The 19,364-nt window shown below is 42.6% G+C and overlaps 1 protein-coding gene across 1 annotated transcript in view; it reads right to left on the reverse strand.

The window, feature by feature from the left end:
* The window catches only part of xirp2a (xin actin binding repeat containing 2a), a 67,507-nt gene continuing 48,143 nt past the window's right edge, over window positions 1-19,364 (reverse strand). Inside the window, exons 4-9 of the mRNA XM_041978947.1 lie at window positions 15,060-15,197; window positions 12,113-12,193; window positions 11,874-11,943; window positions 11,418-11,521; window positions 1,788-10,899; window positions 1-132 (exon numbers count right to left, since the gene is read on the reverse strand). Of these exons, the coding sequence (XP_041834881.1) occupies window positions 38-132; window positions 1,788-10,899; window positions 11,418-11,521; window positions 11,874-11,943; window positions 12,113-12,193; window positions 15,060-15,197 (9,600 nt within the window). The 3' untranslated portion in view covers window positions 1-37. The remainder of the gene's footprint in view (window positions 133-1,787; window positions 10,900-11,417; window positions 11,522-11,873; window positions 11,944-12,112; window positions 12,194-15,059; window positions 15,198-19,364) is intronic.

Genomic DNA, 19,364 nt, shown 5'->3' on the forward strand with positions numbered 1-19,364 from the left:
CAGTTTGCCTCTGCAGTGCTCACAGCGAAAGCAGCTTTTATGGAAGTTTTGTTTGTCCGCGATCAGCGACTCCATGGGGTACACCCTCTTCCGACACACCTTGCACAGCTCGGACTCGGGAATTCGAATTTTCTGCAAAGGAGAAAGAAAAATTTTATTTCTCAAAAGATTAAATCCTGGAAAGAATCATATTTTTTTCTTTCTTATTATTTAAATCACAGTCAATAGAGTAAAAGAAAAAAGAAGAAACTGAGTTACTGTGTTAGTCTGACTAAAACCAGACTTACGAAGTGCATGAAAACATGTTAGTCTGATTGAAACTAAACTGAATTTTCCACAGTTGGACTAAAACATTGAGATAACAATGTTGGAAGTTGAATTATTCTTGTTTTTTAGGTTCAGTTGGAGCAAAACTAGCCAAAGTGTGTGATTCATGCTCCATGGTTTAGATGTTATAAATACAAAGTGGGAGAAACCAGTGATGATGGAGAATAACTACAAATCTAATCTGCATAATATATTAAATAAAGTACAAAGCACATAAAAATATACATGAAAATATAAAGATGGCAAAATTAATGTTGCTGTTTTATGACATATTCAGTATGAAACCATTCATCTTCCCATTTACACATTTAAATATTCTGATTATGGGAAAATAATTTAAAAATCATATAGATCTTGTAGGTCTTAAAAAAAAAAAAGTCTATCAATGACATCAAATCTAAAAAACAAAACCAAACGAACCCATCATGTGCTCATTTCTCAAAACTTTAAATATTTCCAACTCATTATACAATATTACTTTTATTTCCAGCCCCGGATTTTCCTCTTTAAAGGGAATTTTAAAAAATTAAATAAAAAATAAATAAAAACATAAATAACATTTTCTTTAATAATGTAATCAAATTAATTAGAACGTTAATTATAATGAGCATAACTTAATCAATTCATTGAATAATTATTATCAAACTAATTTTAATTTATTTTATTTTTAGAGGAATTGCTTAAAAAAGTTAAATAAAATAATTTAAACAAATTTATCATAATTTCATTCATTATATTATTTAAATACATCCATTATCAGCCTTTTTTCCTCTTACAGGGAATTTTAATTATAAATGTATTATCATTATACAATTTTTCATTTCAAAAACATTTTGTATTTATTATCAAAACAAAAATGTTTATTTGATTCAGCAACAAAATATGCATAAAAAATGTTTTCAGAGACATGTTGACATGATTTCTGTTTATTCTATTTACATGGTCACGTAGATGGAGAATAGAGTCTCCTATTAAATAAATAAAATCCTGTTTAGTTCCTTTCTTTGAATTTCTCAAAAAATGTGTGATTAAAATGTTCTATTTTAATTTTGTTAGAAGAAGTGAGAGCAAACAAAAATCAAATTGAAGAGGAGAAGTGTGTGAACACGCTGCAGATGCTTCAAGGTGCCTCGATTAAAAATTTAATCACTGGAAGAGTTGCAATAAACCTTTCACATGTGACATGTCTTTGAAGGACTGAGAGTGATTTTAATAATGACTACGCAGTCTTAGGAAAAGTAATTATGCTTCTATTTCGGGAGTTTCTTCAGAAGAAAAGTTAGAAATAAGAAAAAAAAAAGCCAGAGGAATGAAGTTTTAGTATAAACATACAAAATAAAATAAATAAAAAACAGATGACTGAGTGTCTGATTAAAGCTTCTAATCTTTCCACACAAAAACAAACCAGGTTAAACACACCAGCACTGTTTAGTATCCTCATGCTGCAAAGCTCATTTTACCCGACACGAAGGTCTCCTGCTGGTGGGTTACCACCTGAGAAGTCCTCTGCTCTGTCACACTGAAACCCAGGTTCTGGAAAACTCCTTGACTCTCGGCCCAGGACTGCTGGAAGTTTCTCAGCAGCTCCTCGGTGGAGGCCTCAGGGGGCACGGTTACAGTTGGTACCCTGCCCCTCACCACATCTGCATAGGACGGAGGGTTACCTCGGCCCATGGAGCTCCCTGAATGTATCTCACTCCTTGTCTCTGTGGTTCCAAAGTCACCGATGCTGCAGAACTGCTCAATGGCCAAAGTGGTTTCGTTGCGACTCCCCAGTTCGGAACAGGCCGATTCGGATTCTCTTCTTTCTATTTGCTCTCTGAGCTCTCGGGCTGCTTGAGAACTATGCTCCCCTGTCTCGAACACATCCTTTATTGCTTTGACGTTGAGCGTTGGGATTTCTTCGCTTCTTGGGGTCTGGGATTCGGCCTCTGCATCCTCTGTATCGCTCCCCAGCCTCTCTGTTATTACAATGGGCTCTTTCCTGGTGTAAATCTTCAGCTGTGGAGACTCAAATCTGTTCACAAGCTTTGATAAATCAACTTTTGGAAGATCCTGTTTCATTAGATCTATGGTTACAGTCTCAGGAGTTTCCTCTGCATCAGGTCCCAAACGTTCAGGGATGTCGATGGGATCCTTTCGGATGTACATCTTGTTCACTTCCGCCCTCTGTGCCTCCTCGAAGAAAGACTTTTTATCCTTAACTGTCATCATGGAGTCAACCATTTCCGTGACGTCCACCAACTCAAGCTCGCCTCTCTCGGTGGGAGTCTCCCTGTCGCTGAGCGAGGATGATCGCTCTCTTTCAGCGATGAAGGACTCCGACACCGGCATTGGAGGTGGGGGGGTGATTCCACGGGAAAGCTTTGAGGTGGTATCCCTAAGTTTCATTAGCTTCTCTGAGCGGCTAAGGGTTGGAGATGGTGATGTCCTGCTGAAGGTAGACGTAGGCGTGTATGATTTGCGGGGAGGCGGCGGAGGCGTCCCGACAGACTTGTAGGGTGGAGGAGAAGGAGTCACTCTGAGCGGTGAGTCCACCCTCCTTGATTCAATCATAATAAAAGTGGGCGATGGAGTTCGGATGCTTGCTAACGGAGAGGAAACTCTCTGATCAGCCACTTCGCTCATCTCTTGATGCACTCTGCTCTCTTGAAGCGACTTTTTCTCTTCCACTACCTTCTTCTCGCTTTTGTACGAGCTGCCACCAACCTTCGATGCCTTTGCCATCATCCCACTGAAAACCTTCTTGTCTGGTTTTGGAGGCACCGGTGGTGGCTCTGGCACTTCCTGTTTCTCTTCTTTCACCTCCTTTTCTACTGCTATCATGTTTTTCTCCACAAGCGTTAACTTTGTTTGAATGAGGCTCTTCACATAAGCCATCATCTCTTTTAGCTTCTTTTTGCTTTGCTGTTTCGCAACTTCACTCAAATTCTTCTTCTCATCTGAGCCCAAAGCCCAGTCGGGAACTTTGCTTATGATCATCCTGACAGTGTTGGAGTCTATCCTGCTGGGCGTACCCTCCAGCTCTTTTATTTGAGCAGTTACCTGGTGCATCACATTAAATTTCTCTAAATCTGTGATTTCTTCTTTCTGAGCCTCATCTTTTTGAGCTTCTTTCACCAACACTTCCTTGGGTTCCCCTGCCTTTATCTGAGCTTTATTTACTCCTGTTGCTTGTAGCTTAATTTGCTGCTGCTGCATCTGAACGGTCTCCTGCTGCACCACACTCTCGGTCACGACAACCTCCTTGTATCTTTGAATGGGCGCAGCCTTCATGCTCTGCTGACTGTGGGAGACAGACACAAGGTTTTGTCCTTGATGAGCTGCCGCAGATGTTATCTTAGCCACCTTAGGCACTGAATCAGTAACCAATGGCGACGGCTTTTCTTCAGTCTTTCCTTTTTTCAAGTGAGACTCCACCTCAGCCTCCTTCGTGGGTGGCGTCACCTGATTTTTCATCTGTTTTACTTTCACTTCTGTTTTCATTTCAGTTTTAGATGAAGTCAGCTGGTTGCTTTGCAAACTCACTTTTGATTCAACTCTTTGTGACACATTGTTTTTCTCTTGTTGCTGCATTTCACTTTTGATTTTCTGTTTTTGGCCCAGATCTTCACACAGCTCCCCCTTCTTCTCCACTGGCATTTTAAATGTTTTCACTTTGAAACTTGGAGTTACTTTAGGAATTTTAGTGGGCTGAGAGGGGCTTATTTTCCCCTCCTGTTTCAGAGACACATTAATATTCTTCACACCCTCAGTTGTCAATGTGACCCCAGCCTGGCTTTGAAGATTTACGTTTTCCTGGACAGCAACAGACCTGACGCTGGATTTCTTAATAAACTGCTGCTGCTCTGTGACTGAAGAAGTAGCCATGCTGGAGGATGAGTGGATTTGGTTTTCTGAGGCCTCAGAAACAGTCTGAATAACAGCATCAGTTGAAGGGGGTTGCTTGCTGGGAATTTTCTTTTTATCTAAGGACACGTTTGAAGATGCAGGAGCTGATTTTTTATTTATTACAGGGATTGAGGGTTTGTTTAAAGGGATCTGGAACGGGGTTTTCTGGGCAGGTGAGTCTTCTGCTGAAATTCCCTCTTCGCTCTTTGCTTTTGTCGCCTTTGTGGCCACTTCGCTCTGAATGTGCTCTGCTGCTGAAACTTCCCTGCTGCCAGCAGAGGATTGCATATTAAGTGGTGGTGAAGTGGGAGAAGAGACCTTACTCTTGTCCTCTTCCTCCTTCTCCAGCTTTTGCAGGCGGTATCTTTCCTCTGCAAGCATGAGAGGGGTTTTAAATTTGCGAGCATATGGTTTCACCTTTGGGGCTAGAGCAGAGTCTGGAGGTGGAGGCAGTTTAATGGGCGGGACAAAGACTTTTTTGGGCGACTGTGTGGTTGGTTCTGGTTTTACAGCTGGGATGCTCTGTATTTTTATCAATGACACTGCTTCCGTTTTATTTTGGCTGCTTGTTGCAGTCTGTTGGATAGTTTCCTGCTTCGCCTTCTGAACTTTATCTTCCTCTTTATGGACTGTAGACACTGTTGTTTCTTGAGCAGGAGGGAGCTGAGATGGGGGCGGTGGAGGAGTCGGCTGCTTTTTCTGCCATTTGGGTTTGACTTGCACTGGCTTCTGTATCTCCAGCGGCTTGGGCACTTTAAATACAGGCTTGCCAAAAGGTTTTCCAATCTTCGCAGGAGGAGGCTGAGGTATTGCATTAAGCTCTTGCTGTGATGGAGGTGGAGGAAGAAAATCTTGTCTACCTGTAGAGGCTGGAGGTGGAGGAGGTGGAGGAGGTGGGAAGAAATCAGGCTCAGACTTTAGGCACTCTGTGGGGGGTGGAGGTGGTGGAGGAGGAGGCAGGTCGCTGTCCTGCCTCATGATAGAAGGCCTGGATGTGGGTGATGTTGGGCTCTCCGTTACCGGAGATGGTGGCGGAGGGAGGGAGAGGTCAGACTCAGAGGGCGGAGGTGGTGAGGAGGGTGGAGGAGGGAAGTGAATCTCCGGATTTGCCTTTTTAATATTACTCTTCCCTCTCATGTCAAGGCTTCGGTGATCACTCTTTAGATGTTTTATATTTGGCTTCTGTGCGAGAGTGTTGGTTTCCGTTTGCTTTTGGGCCATTTGAGCCGACACGGTTACGTTTTCTTTATGCACAACAGTTTTCTCCATCACTGTCTTCTGGACCTGTTTGATTGTCTTCTTCTGGCTTATTTGCTTGCTTGAAACATTGCTCTGTGATGTGCTCTGCACCTCTTTCATCACATTCACATCAGCTGCTTTCACCTCTGTCTGATCATTATTGGCTTTTGGGTTATTCTTCATCACAACAGTCTTCGGAGCCTGTGTTTTCTGTGGGGGCAGCACTTTGTCTTTCTGTTCTTTCATGCTCTTCTGATGAGAGGCCCCAGCAGGATTGTCTGTTTTGACTACAGCAACAGAGTGGCCCTCTTGGGTTATTACCTGCGTTTTCAGCGATTTGCTTTCATGATGCCTCTGTGTGTGCTTGTGTGACTCACTGCTCTGAGAGAGGTTTTTCACAGTGGGGGCTGCAGCGACTGCTACACTCTCACTCTTAGCCTCATGTAAGCATTCATGCTCCACTTGCTTTACAGTTGATGGATTTTTCACAGGCACTTTTGCTTTCTTCGAAGGATGCATGCGCTTCTTGCTTGAATACTGTTTTCTTTGCATGAGACACTTTATCGCCCCTTGAACATCGCCTTTAACAACCTCTTCTTTTTCCACCTGTGCCGTCTCCTGCCCTTCATAAAGGGATTTTATGGATGTTTTCACATCTCCTTCAATGCTCCCTCTGCGCTGCATTCTTGGAGAGGTTCCTGGCTCCAGCAAAAGCTGAATAGTGGCTTTAATGTCCCCTTGTTCGCTCACCTGATGCTGGTAAATCTTTTTCTCATTTGATGCCTCGTGCAAACTCTGCATGGCAGTGTGGATGTCTCCTCTGACGATCTCCTCTTTTTCCACCTCTTTCACAGCTTGTGTGGCCTCCTCCAGGGATTTTAGGGTTCCTTTGACATCACCTGGCACTAAATCTTCTACAGTTACTTCTGTTTTAGTGGATGCAGATTTCTCAAGTGACTCAAGAGCCCCCCTAATGTCACCTCTGATGATCTCAGGCTTTTCCATTTCTTTGGCTTGATGCTGGGCCTCCTCCAGAGACTTCAAAGTAGTGGATATGTCTCCCTTTACCACCTCCTCTTTCTCTATGATCACTCTCTGGTTGATGGCTTGGGTCAGGGAATCGAGGGCCGCGTTAAGATCTCCTTTAACAATGTCCTTTTTCTCCAGGTTTCTGTAGGTAACAGCAGGCTCCGTCATGAATACCTGAACGATGCTGCAGACGTCACCTGGAACTATGTCGTCCTCAGCAATGGTACGACCAATCTGCTGCTGATTCTTCTTCAGCAACAATTTAGTCTCTTCAATATCGCCACCGATGATGTGCTCCTTCTGTACTTCTTCCTGGTTTTCACCGGACTCAGACTGGAGTTGCTTCAGGTAATCCAAGGCTCCTGACTCGATGCACGTTGTGTAGAAACTCACATTACCCCTTTCAGTGTCTCCGATTCTTATCTTTTTCGACTCCTCTTCTGAGTTGGACAGAAGACGTTGAAGAGTTTTGCTGACATTCCCTTGAATTATATCCTCTTTCTCCATGCTGATGATTTCATCTTTATTCAACAGGGAATAAATAGTCATCCTCACATCTCCTTTCTCATCTTCCTGAATCAGGATGCCACGCTTGGAGGAGCCTTCTGTCTTCAGCAGATTGTTCATTGCCTCTTGAATGTCGCCACGTATGATCGCCTCTTTCTCCACATTGATTCCTTTTTCCTGGCTGAACAGCTGTTTCACTGTGGTGTTGATGTTCCCCCGCTCCTTCCTGTCAATAGTTATGGCCTTTTCAGTGGTCTCCCGGCGGTTCAAGAGGTTCATCATTATGTTGCTCAGATCTCCTCTAATGATCTCCTCTTTTTGGATCTGTGGAGCATCCTGGTTCATGAGTTTATACTTCGCCATGCGCACATCACCAATTTCATCTGCTTCGATGAGGATGCCCTGCGAATCCACCATTTTCTGGCTGTAAAGTTCCTCAAGTGTCTCTTTGACGCTTTTACCTATGATCTCTGCCTTTTCTGTGCTGCTCTCATTGAATTCATGAAACGGTGTGGTTTCAAACATCCACGTCGTTGTCTTCACATCAGCCTGTGGGATTGTCTCCTTTGTAAGAACAAGCTCCGTGCCTTCGGTCTCTTTGATGCTGTCGAGGGGATGCTTTTCAAACAGCCACACAGACTGCTTGACATCCCCTTTCATGACTTCCTCTTTTGTCACTTTCTCCATGCTGTTATACTCCCCGCCATCCCCGCGGATCTCATCGATTGTGCGAGTTTCAAACATCCACGTGGCAGATCTGACATCGCCTTTTTGGATTTCGCTCACGCTCACTGTTCTGATGTACTTCTGACTTATTTCATCAGTCTCGAATCGCTGTTTGTTTGTCTTCACATCACCGCCTTGGATATCGGCAACAGTCTTTGACCTTACTTTTATTTCCTCTGCAATTTCATCCAGAGGCTGCGTCTCAAACCTCCACCTAGCAGAGCTAACATCTCCTTTGTTAATACCTTCTTCAGTCACGGCTTTAATAACATAGACCTCCTCTGAATCTTTAATTGAATCAAGAGGCTTTGTCTCAAACAACCATCGGGCCCCCACTACATCCCCTCTCATGATTTCTTCTTTAGTAACCGTGGTTACCTCATGATAATGGCCCTCCTTATCACGGATAGCATACAGCGGCTGAGTTTCAAACATCATGGTGTAATTTTTCACGTCTCCCTTCTCTGTGCCGTGTCTAAAGATACTTGTGAAATTTGAAATATCTGTCTCAGTGGACTCATCTTTGATTTGGTCCAAAGAGTAAGTCTCGAAAATGAAGCGGCCCTTGTCAACGTCACCCCCTTGAACATCTGTCACAGTGCGAGTATCCCTTGCCATCTTGACTTCGTCATGGATAGCATCGATTGGCTGGTTCTCAAACATCCAGGTGCAGTTGACCACGTTTCCTTTCTGGATGTCCTCGGCCTGCTGTGTCTTCAGTCTCTGCATCGTTTCCTCAGCGGTGGAACTCATAATGTCAGAGGAACGATTTTCGAAGATATATTTCATCCTGGAGACATCGCCTGACTGGACGTCAATTTCAGTGACCCTCCTGAAAGAGCTGCTGTCCTCCCCTGTGATGTTCTCCAGGTTCTCGGTTTCAAAGAGGAAGCGAGCTAGCCGCACGTCTTTTCCATGAATGTCCTCCTGCTTTACGGTGCAGGTTTTAAGAATGGTCTCGGTCTCTAACTCTGAATGATCACGTATGTTGTCAAGTGTTTGGGTCTCAAAAAGCCAAGTGCACGTTTTCACGTCGCCTTTTTGCACTTCTTCTAAGTCGGACTTGCTCTTTTCCACCTTTTCATACAGGACATCCATTGGCTGGGTCTCAAACAGCCACCTACATGTTTTCACATCCCCCTTTTCAATTTCAATACCTTCCTTAGTTTTACGCTCCTCTTCCTCAACGTTACTAAAAAATTTAATGGCATGAAGCGGTTGAGTTTCAAACAGCCACTTGGCCGTCTTCACATCGCCCGACTCGATCTCTTGTTTGGAGATGCCTTTTATGAGCTGGAACTTATTGATGCTCTCGTCAAACTCATCGATGGGTCGCGTTTCAAACATCCACCTGCAGCTGCGCACGTCTCCTTTCACAATCTCCTCCCGTCGAACGGTCCTCACCTCGTGGTAATGGCCGGAGCGGTCTTGCATGGCATACATCGGGGTAGATTCAAAAAGTACTCTGTTGGACTTGACAGACCCACTTGTCACGCCTTCAACTTGAATTTTCTGTGTTTCTTCACATTTACTTAAATCCATGCTTTCAAACCTTTCCTTATAGTTAGTCACATCTCCTTTGTCAAGAGCTTCAATATTCACTGTTCTTATAATCGCCTTCTTCTCTTCCCGTATATTCTCCAGTGGCTGGCTTTCAAAGACCCACTTCTGATGCCTCACATCACCTCTCTCTTCTTCGGATGTGACCATTTTCTTGAGTTTCCCCACTTCAAGCAGCTCTTTCAGATTTTCTGTAGGCCCTGTTTCAAATAGATGTTTGGCTGATCGAACATCTCCTCCTACAATATCCTCTGATGGCAAAGGTCGAGCATTGGCATTATCTTTCAGTGTGTCCATGGGCTGAGTCTCGAAAACAAGACAGTGCTTCTTTACATCAGCTCCGACTATGTTTTCCTTCTGCTGTCTGGAAGTCTCCCATTCCTCATCCTTGATGGTGTCAAGTGTCTTTGTCTCAAAAAGCCATCGGCCTTTGTTCACACCACCCTGAGTGTTGTCTTCCATGGAAATACCACATATCAGCTTTACCTTTGTGGGGTCTTTGTTAATCATATCCAGAGGCTGGGTTTCAAACATCCAACGCGATGACTTCACATCTCCTTTCTCTGTTTCTTCCCTGCGGATGGTGGTGATTTCTAGCATCTCCCCTGAATCCCCCCTGATCACACACATAGGCTGCGTCTCAAACATACGGGTGGTTGTCTTCACGTCACCCTTAATCTCTTCCAACTCCGACTTCAAGCTCAAGAAGTGACTCTCCTCGATAGTTTCTGTTTTACCCAGGGAATCCAGGTGCTGGGTCTCAAACAGATACCTGGCGGTTTTCACGTCCCCACCGGTGATGTCTTTGCTGACTATGACATCAGTTTCCTGTTCGTCTTCTTGGTAGATCTTATTCAAACAATCAAGAGGCTGAGTTTCGAAAAGCCACGTGGCTGTGCGGACGTCTCCTCTTGCGAGATCGCTCTGTTTCTGCGACTGCTCAGTCGTTTCTGTTGTCTCTGTCCCAAGAGCATCTATGGGCTGAGTCTCAAACATCCACGCTGTGTATCTGACGTCCTTGCCAGCAATGATTTCTGGCTGGGCAATGCTCTTCTCCTCGTCGCCATCCTGGGAGTCATCTTTGATCGCATCTAGTGGCTTGTTTTCAAACATCCAGCGCATCGATTGCACCTCACCTTTGAGGATCTCGTCCCACTCCATGTATTCCCTGTCAGTGCTTGAACATTCACTCGAGTCGCTGCCGTCATGTTCAAACATGTAGCACGCCTGCTGGACTTCACCTATTATTTCCTTTCTTTCTAACGCTGTCTTTTGTTCCTCGGTGAGCTGACTCATGAAGTCTTCCTCAAGGTTCTTGCGCACTTCAGGATGAATGTGTTTGTAGAGGCGCTTTAGCTCAGCCAAACTCTTGTGCTTGAAGTATTGTTCCTTTCCTACGTTGAGCTGATATTGGGAGACTTGCTGCTGATCCGGGAGAGATGCACTGTGTTGAGGGATTTCTTGTGGCAAGTTTGAAGGTGGAGGAGGGAAATGTTCAGCTGCCTCATAAGCCATTGATGAAGCAGCTACTGTCTTCGAAGTATCATAGCTTGTAATAACTGAAGCGTTGGAGGACTGGTTTACTGGTGCCCACTGGAACTGGTTCAGATCCACATCAATCTTTGATTTGTATGTGTTTTAAATTATAGAGAGAAGGAAAGCAGAAGAGCGATAGAAATAAAGGTAGAGAAATTAAATAGTTTCTCATTTTGTAACAAAAAAAGCATAGAAAAGTACAGCTTGAAAGTTGAGAGTAAGAAACACAGTTCTACTGTTGAATCCCTTTTCCAAAACTGAAAGCTTCAGATAAAAACCCCTAATTTGAATGAAAATGCATTAAAACAGTCACATCTCCAATCTAGTCATGTTGAGTTGTGCATTTTCATAACTGAAATATTGAACTGGAAGCAGAAATGCAAGTTCTTTGGTAGTGAATAGTTTTTCTTTTAACACGTTACAATGAAAAATTTCAAACTTTGTGAAATGTCTTTCATCCAGTCTAATTTATTTTCCATTAGCTCATGGCATGCACAATTTCTTTTTTGATGACTTCAGTGTTGTGGCCTTGTCTTCATGCTAATATCATGAAGAAAAATGTAAAATTATTATCTGTTTAGACAAACAGACAGCATCGTTACCTTAATTTCCTTGGCTGGTGCAGCTTCTTCAATGGTTTTTTCATACTGCTGCTTCAAAGCCTGAGTAGAAATCTTTGGTAGGTCTTCTCCTCCGACAAGCATAACTGAATTGGACATAAGAAGAAGGCTGCCTCATTAAATCATTCGTGCTGAGGAACCTCAAGGGAATTGGACATAGAAATAAATCATATAATTAAAAACCTGACTAGTTTTCATTTTCCAAAACCATGCAGCAGTGATTGGCCAATTTCCACTTTCCAATATTTTACCTTCCCGACTTTGCCCTGATTAGATTTGCTCCTTTGCACTGAATAGAAAATCATCTGCACTCCAACTCATTTTTTCACCTCATCCTTTATTCAGCCCGTAGTGGGAACAATCATTAATATACAGGACACAAGCAGTGCTGTGATAAAAATGTGCAATTTACAAAGTAAAAGGCATGAGCAGAATAACCTGTTTCATTGTAATGGTTCCCGTAAGTGGCAGCCACGTTGTTATGCTGGACTCTTTGATCATGGATCACCTGTGAAATGATGGCAGGAAATCATTAGCTTGCTGGCAACTTCTCTGCAGCCTGAGACTGTTTTCAATCAGCAGTAAATGCTTCAGTATGAGGCTCATTTCATAAAGTTATGAAATAATAATAAAACTGCTTGTGTTTTTTATGCTTCCATACATCTAGTGAAAAATACCTCTTGTTGAGACAGGGTTGCTGCAGGCATGATCTCTCTGCCACTGCTTCTCACCGTCACCTCTGTGGAGCTCGACATCTCCTGTCAAACACAGAGAAATGTGGACATGCTGAATCCCCTTCACTGTGCCAACACACACAAATCCCCTCTGCCCTGCATACAAATGGCTGCACATGCAACTCGACATGGTTTTATCACCTTCTGACTGCGAGCTGTAAGAAACGGCAGGAGGGTAGGTCATTTTTATATTGAAGAAAAGCTTGATAAAGACCCCTCTATGTCTGGTAAGAAATATTTTTTTTTATTACTGAGCTGCTTCCCAAGTTTGAATTCTGATGTTTCTGGGAGAAAATATGTTTTAAAAACTGTAAGACTGCATCAGCCTTTTCCTTAAGGAGATGAAAGAGAAATGTGATATTTGAGCTTGTATGCTGTCCTGTTAGCATGAAGGAAACATGGACGATGTGCAGCGTTCTGTTCGTCTAGAACTGCAGTATATCAACATCCATGATGTCACATCTGTGCAAAAACCTTGAAGTGGTTTACTATAAGGAATCAGAAACTTGATCAAACTTATATGAACATTTCCTCTCATGAAGCGTAATGTAAAATTTAACAGTCAGCACAGTTCTGCTGCTTCTCCGCATGAATGAGCAAATGTGGAAAATGCAAGGAGGGACTTTACTTCGAAAAGATCCGCTCCTGTCCCAGCCTGATGTAACGTGTTCTGGCATTTTCCTCACGCACCGGATGACAGATTCCCAGAGACGAGCTAAGTTCAAGGTGCCCTCTTTGATTTGACCTACTGGAAGGCCCTGGACATAGCAGCCAAGTTTTTCCAATAAAGAGCGACAGCAGAATGTAAATGATTCAGCGGCTTTCATTTCTTCTTCCTTTACAGAGTTCATAACCAGGAGGGACAGATGTCTTCCAAGTTCCGGTGACTTTAAAAAGGAGAAAGAAAAAGGTTTCTTTCCTCTTCCATCACCCCTGAACAATGAATTTTTTCTTCAGACTTTAAACTCAATAATGTTTTCACTTGGTTAGCTACTTCTATTCTAGCATTAGCATTTTTTTCCAGACCCTACTTTTATGTGCCCAGTGTTCACTGCCTGGCCAAAAAAAAAGTCTTCACCTGGATTTAATTAAGCAAATATGCAGGAGCCTCCTATTGGATAATTCCTGCAGAGTGATCATCTTTCAGCTGCAACAAGTTATTTAACCCCAACTGATGCAATGAGCAGCTTCTCATTTTTTAAACAACCATGTGGTAAGACACATCCTGTAGTTGTGGTAACGATGTTAGTCTGTTTCATATTGTTGGCATCAAGCAGAGAAAACATCATCAGAGATGCAGAAACTACTAAAACTGGGTTCAGAACTGTCCAACGCATTATTAAGAACTGGAAGGATGGTGGGAACCATCATCTTCCAGGAAGAAATTAGGTTAGAAAAACATCCTGAATGATGGTGATCGGTGATCACTTCAACGTTTGGTGGAACCAGATGGAAGAAAAACAGCAGTAGAACTCAGGACCATGTTTAATAGTGAAAGTTAGAACTTTTCTACATGAACAATGTGAAGGAACTCAAGGGACTGAACAGCTGTGAAGCCATTAGAAAAAACACTAATCAGTGAGGCTAACCGGAGAAAAAGGCTTCAATTTGCTAGGGAGCATAAACATTGGACTTTGGAGCCATGGAAGAAGGTAATGTGGTCTGATGAGTCCAGATTGACCCTGTCCCAAAGTGATGGAGCATCAGAGTAAGAAGAGGCAGATGAGGTGATGCAGCCATCATGTCTAGTGCTGCTGTACAAGCCTGTGGAGGCAGTCTATGATCTGGGGTTGCTGCAGTTGGTCAGGTCTAGGTTCAGGTCTAGGTTCAGGCATAGGTACAGCACCATTATGTGTCCAAAGAATGAGGTCAGCTGATACCTGAATATCCTGAATAAGCAGGTTATTCCATCTTCCCTGATGGCACAGTGCCGGGAATCATGAGGCTCAGACTGTGAAAGAGTGGTTCAGGGAACAGGAGACATCATTTTCACACATGGATCGGCCACCACAGAATCCAGACCTGAACCCTACAGAGAATCTTCGGGACATGCTGGGGAAGGCTTTGAGCAGTGGTCGGACTCTCCACCATCAATACAAGATCTTGATGAAAAATAAATGCAACTGGATGGAAATAAATCTTGTGACATTGCAGAAGTTTCTGGAAACAATGCCACAGCGAATGCTGCTGTGATTAAAGATGAAGGCGGTCCAAGCAAAATGTTAGTGTGTGACTTTTTTGATAATAAATAAAATAAATTGAACTTAAATAAATTTGGGATTGAAAAAAAAAATCAAGCATTTTAGGTTCGAACTATAAACAAAGTGAAAAATTAGAGGGGATTATTAGATATGAAAAGTGACATCACATTAATTTTTGTGCTCAATATGAAGCTAAATTAAGTTTAGCTTAGCTTAGAACAAAAACTAAAAAATGACAATTAACTAGCTGCTAAAATATGGTGAATTCTTTTTATTTTGATGATTTTTAATGGTTCACAAGATAAAAACATAGCCTTACATTATTCTCATTCATCTATGTGATAATCATTTTCCACACATTAATATATTCGCTAGTCCAAAATACTACAGAGATGAATGATTGATTTTATCACTTAAGTAAGAACTGAACACAGTCCTCTGAACCAGAACACTGGGGTGTGTATGACTTACAGTACCACAGGAGGGGCATGAAGGTAGCATTAAATAAAAGGTGGTGAAATATCCTGTTTTACTGACAAACTCATGTTTGTGGTCTTTGTTTATCAAACGAAGAATTATTCTCTTCAAACAGCAAATAAGCTTATTTATCATAATACAAGCAAAAATGGTACGCTTTATGCTAATTGCTGAAAACAGAAAGAAAGAGAACTGATTGTGATTAGTCTCACCTGGACTGTTCTCCTCTGGACATGAACCTGGGTGACACTGGAGTGAGAGGAAGAAGAGGCGAACTCATGGCCCTCAAACTGTCTCTTCACGCTGGCCAAACCTCCAGGCAGCGAACAGGCCTCCGACTCATCCATCATCTGCCAGCAGAAACAAATAACATGATTTACTTACCCAGAGAAATTCATCTGTACACCTATTAAAGATTAAATACAGTCTGCCAACAGCTTAAAAGGGATTTAGGAGATTAGATTCAACTTTTTGTTTGTGCTGTTTTATATATATTTGTTTTACTATCTGAAATGTGAAGAGAAAGGAATGAAAATGTTTTCTGGAAGCTCATTCATCCTTCCAGTTTCATCTGAAATGTTAACACTGCGCATCACGATTTAAAAAGCAAGTTCCAACAAACTTTACCAGCTAAATTATTCTACTCATGGTAGGCTTTTTATTTTTCCTGCAACCGATAACAAACCACTGGGGGAAAATGCAGTTTTGTATTATTTTTAAATTAAATATAAATCATATTTAATATTATTATTTATAGTCATGTATTATGTTACCTTCTTTCAGCAGTGAAATACACACATAAGTTTTAAAAAGTAGGTTTGTTTTTCTGTGATTGATGAGCTGAACAAAATATATTTGCAAATAAAAAATGTGAACTTGTTCAGACTACATTACCCATGATGCATCGTGTTCACTAGCACAGTGGCTGTCAAATTTTTTTCAACACTGTACCCCTGTAGAATATTTCAGCTCAGTAGCCCCTAAACCAGGGGCTCAGTTCACACTTTATTTATGGGCCACAACCTAATCTCCAGTGGGCTGAACCAGTAAAATAACAGCTTAATAACACCTGCTGCACGTTAAGAGGAAGAATAATATATCCTTTCACAAAAAGTGTGCCGAGCTTTGTTTCTAGTCACTTCTTTGATGAATAGTTGCTAGAGAGGCCTGAATTCTCACTGAAACACTGAAAAAATAACCACTAGAGCTTGATCCACGTCCGTGTATGCTAGTTAGTTGTAAAAAAAGTCCAAACTCAGAATTTCCTCTACTTTTCCCGTCCTGTTTGAGTCAAAAATATTGCTTCATGCAGGCCGATGTGATCATGACCAACTTTCAAGATTATTTGGTGTAATGAATATAAATGCTTCTCACATCCTTTCAAGTTAAGAAAGTATTCCTTAAAATAAGGGAAATCAAAGCCTGATTTCATTTTTAGGATAAGAAGCGAGGTGGAGAGATGACTTTGTTCCTCGCTACTCCGCTGGAGTTCCATAAAATAAAATGATCTAATGTCTGCTGCAATCCTAAAACTGATCTCTGAGGACGTTTGCATAATACAGCTTCAAGGAAACTGCAATAAACATGAAAATATCCCTTCATCATGCAAACAAGCGGATATGAAATTTGCAATTTACTGCAAAGTTTGTCCAACAGTATTTTATGACCAGACACACTTTCAGTATTTTATTACTTTAGAAACAACAGCTGCATTGATGATGGACGTTAGCCAGAGATCATCCACCGCAGCGCTTTCACCTCGAAGATCGCTCCTTCGTCAGGCTTTATGTGAGTGTTGGTATCAGAGAAACGACCGCAGGATCTGATGAGGCGTCAAGTTCATCCTCTCTGTTAGACCACAAGAGCCCCTAAGTTTTAACACCTCTTTTCTTAATTCCCTGATTCCTTGTCCGAACCCTGCACAGATAAAGATGAAACAGTCCTGCTTTCATCAGAAATTTCTTAAATAATCATTTTTCAGCATTAAGAGATTAATTTAGATGAGAGGAACCAGATTTGCTCATTTAAGGTTGTGTCCTTGGAAAAAAATATTAAATTGCTTTACTAACTGTACGAAGTTCATGTGTTTTATTGTCTTTTATGTCTCTTTATGCAGTTTGTCAAGCATATAAATAAATTATTATTCGAGCTTTTTTAACAGTTTGCTATCAAACTGCAAAACCAAAAGTTATAAAACTTTACTTATTAAAACCTTTGTAACAAAATAAGATTAATTAGTTGATTGTATGTTTAGAAAAGACATGCTGATTTAATATATAAAAAAATCTATAAAACTTTATCAGCTGCACCTGTTCAGCTTTCTGTTAAGGTAAATATCTAACCAGCCAATCACATAACAGCATCTCAACACATTTGGTCACCATCTGAACACGGCCAACCATGAAGCTGATGGGCTTCAGTTTGTTTTTCAAAGATAATACAACAAAACGGACAGATGTTATTGTGGTCCACCAGAACCTTTCAAATAAAAACCTCTTTTCTGTTTTATGTCTGTATATGAAGCCAGTGTTCTCCTGATTAATGTTATCATGTACTATCTATCCATTATCTATGCCATCCAATGAAGGGTCACGTGGAAGCTGGAGCCTAACCCAGCATTTTAGCAGGTGATAGACAAATACACCTGGACAGGTGTAATATATGACTACATAAATAATGCCTGCATGAATTTATGATCCTTCAACGACAACACAAAGACAGTAAAATGGGTCTACATCTGGATTTGTTCAGTATATTATTTCTAAATAATCTTTTAAATTCCATTTCATCAGTAAAGATGCTCCATGAATTAATTCCACTCCTGCCAGCTAAGAACAGGAACCTGAGGCTACAATTCACACACACTCACCAACACTGGACAACAGAAGATGGAGAAACGTTGCTGGTCTGATGAGTCTCCATTTCAGCTCCACATTCAGATGCTAGGATCAGAATTTTGTGGAAACATCATGAAAACATGGATCCATCCATCATCTTGGTCCACTTTGGGCCCCTTAGTACCAACGTGGTCTGGTTTAACCAGCACAGCCTACCTGAGTATTGTTGCTGACCATGTCCATCCCTTTATGACCACAGTGGAGCATCTTCTGATGCTACTTCCAGCAGGATAATGCACCATGTCACAAAGCTCAGATCATCTCCACCTGCTTTCTAGAACATGACGATGAGTTCACTGGACTCCAACGGCCTCCACAGCCACCAGATCTCAGTCCAGTAGAGCAGCTTTGGGATGTGGTGGAACGGGAGATTCTCATCATGGATGCAGCCGACAAACCTGCAGCAACTGTGTGATGCTGTCATGTTAATATGGAGAAAACCTCTGAGGAAGGTTTCCACCACCTGCTTCATTTATCACACCAGGATTAAAAAGGTCCGACCCGGTACTAGAAGGTGGTCCTGATGAAGAGGACGACCCGGTACTAGAAGGTGGACCTGATGAAGAGGACGACCCGGTACTAGAAGGTGGACCTGAAGAAGAGGACAACCCAGTTCTAGAAGGTGGTCCTGATAAAGAGGACAACCCAGTTCTAGAAGGTGGACCTGATAAAGAGGACAACCCAGTTCTAGAAGGTGGTCCTGATAAAGAGGACAACCCAGTTCTAGAAGGTGGACCTGATGAAGAGGACGACCCGGTTCTAGAAGGTGGACCTGATGAAGAGGACGACCCGGTACTAGAAGGCGGTCCTGATGAAGAGGACGACCGGGTTCTAGAAGGTGGTCCTGATAAAGAGGACAACCCAGTTCTAGAAGGTGGTCCTGATGAAGAGGACGACCGGGTTCTAGAAGGTGGACCTGATGAAGAGGACGACCGGGTTCTAGAAGGTGGACCTGATGAAGAGGACGACCCGGTACTAGAAGGCGGACCTGATGAAGAGGACGACCCGGTACTAGAAGGCGGACCTGATGAAGAGGACGACCCAGTACTAGAAGGTGGACCTGATGAAGAGGACGACCCGGTACTAGAAGGCGGTCCTGATAAAGAGGACAACCCAGTTCTAGAAGGTGGACCTGATGAAGAGGACGACCGGGTTCTAGAAGGTGGTCCTGATGAAGAGGACGACCCAGTACTAGAAGGTGGACCTGATGAAGAGGACGACCCGGTTCTAGAAGGTGGTCCTGATAAAGAGGACAACCCAGTTCTAGAAGGTGGACCTGATGAAGAGGACGACCCGGTTCTAGAAGGTGGACCTGATAAAGAGGATAACCCAGTTCTAGAAGGTGGACCTGATGAAGAGGACGACCCGGTACTAGAAGGCGGTCCTGATGAAGAGGACGACCCGGTTCTAGAAGGCGGTCCTGATGAAGAGGACGACCCGGTTCTAGAAGGTGGACCTGATGAAGAGGACGACCCGGTACTAGAAGGTGGTCCTGATGAAGAGGACGACCCGGTTCTAGAAGGCGGTCCTGATGAAGAGGACGACCCGGTTCTAGAAGGCGGTCCTGATGAAGAGGACGATCCGGTTCTAGAAGGCGGTCCTGATGAAGAGGACGACCGG

This window comes from Melanotaenia boesemani, chromosome 24, assembly GCF_017639745.1.
Source record: "Melanotaenia boesemani isolate fMelBoe1 chromosome 24, fMelBoe1.pri, whole genome shotgun sequence".
Classification (NCBI taxonomy): Eukaryota; Metazoa; Chordata; class Actinopteri; order Atheriniformes; family Melanotaeniidae; genus Melanotaenia; species Melanotaenia boesemani.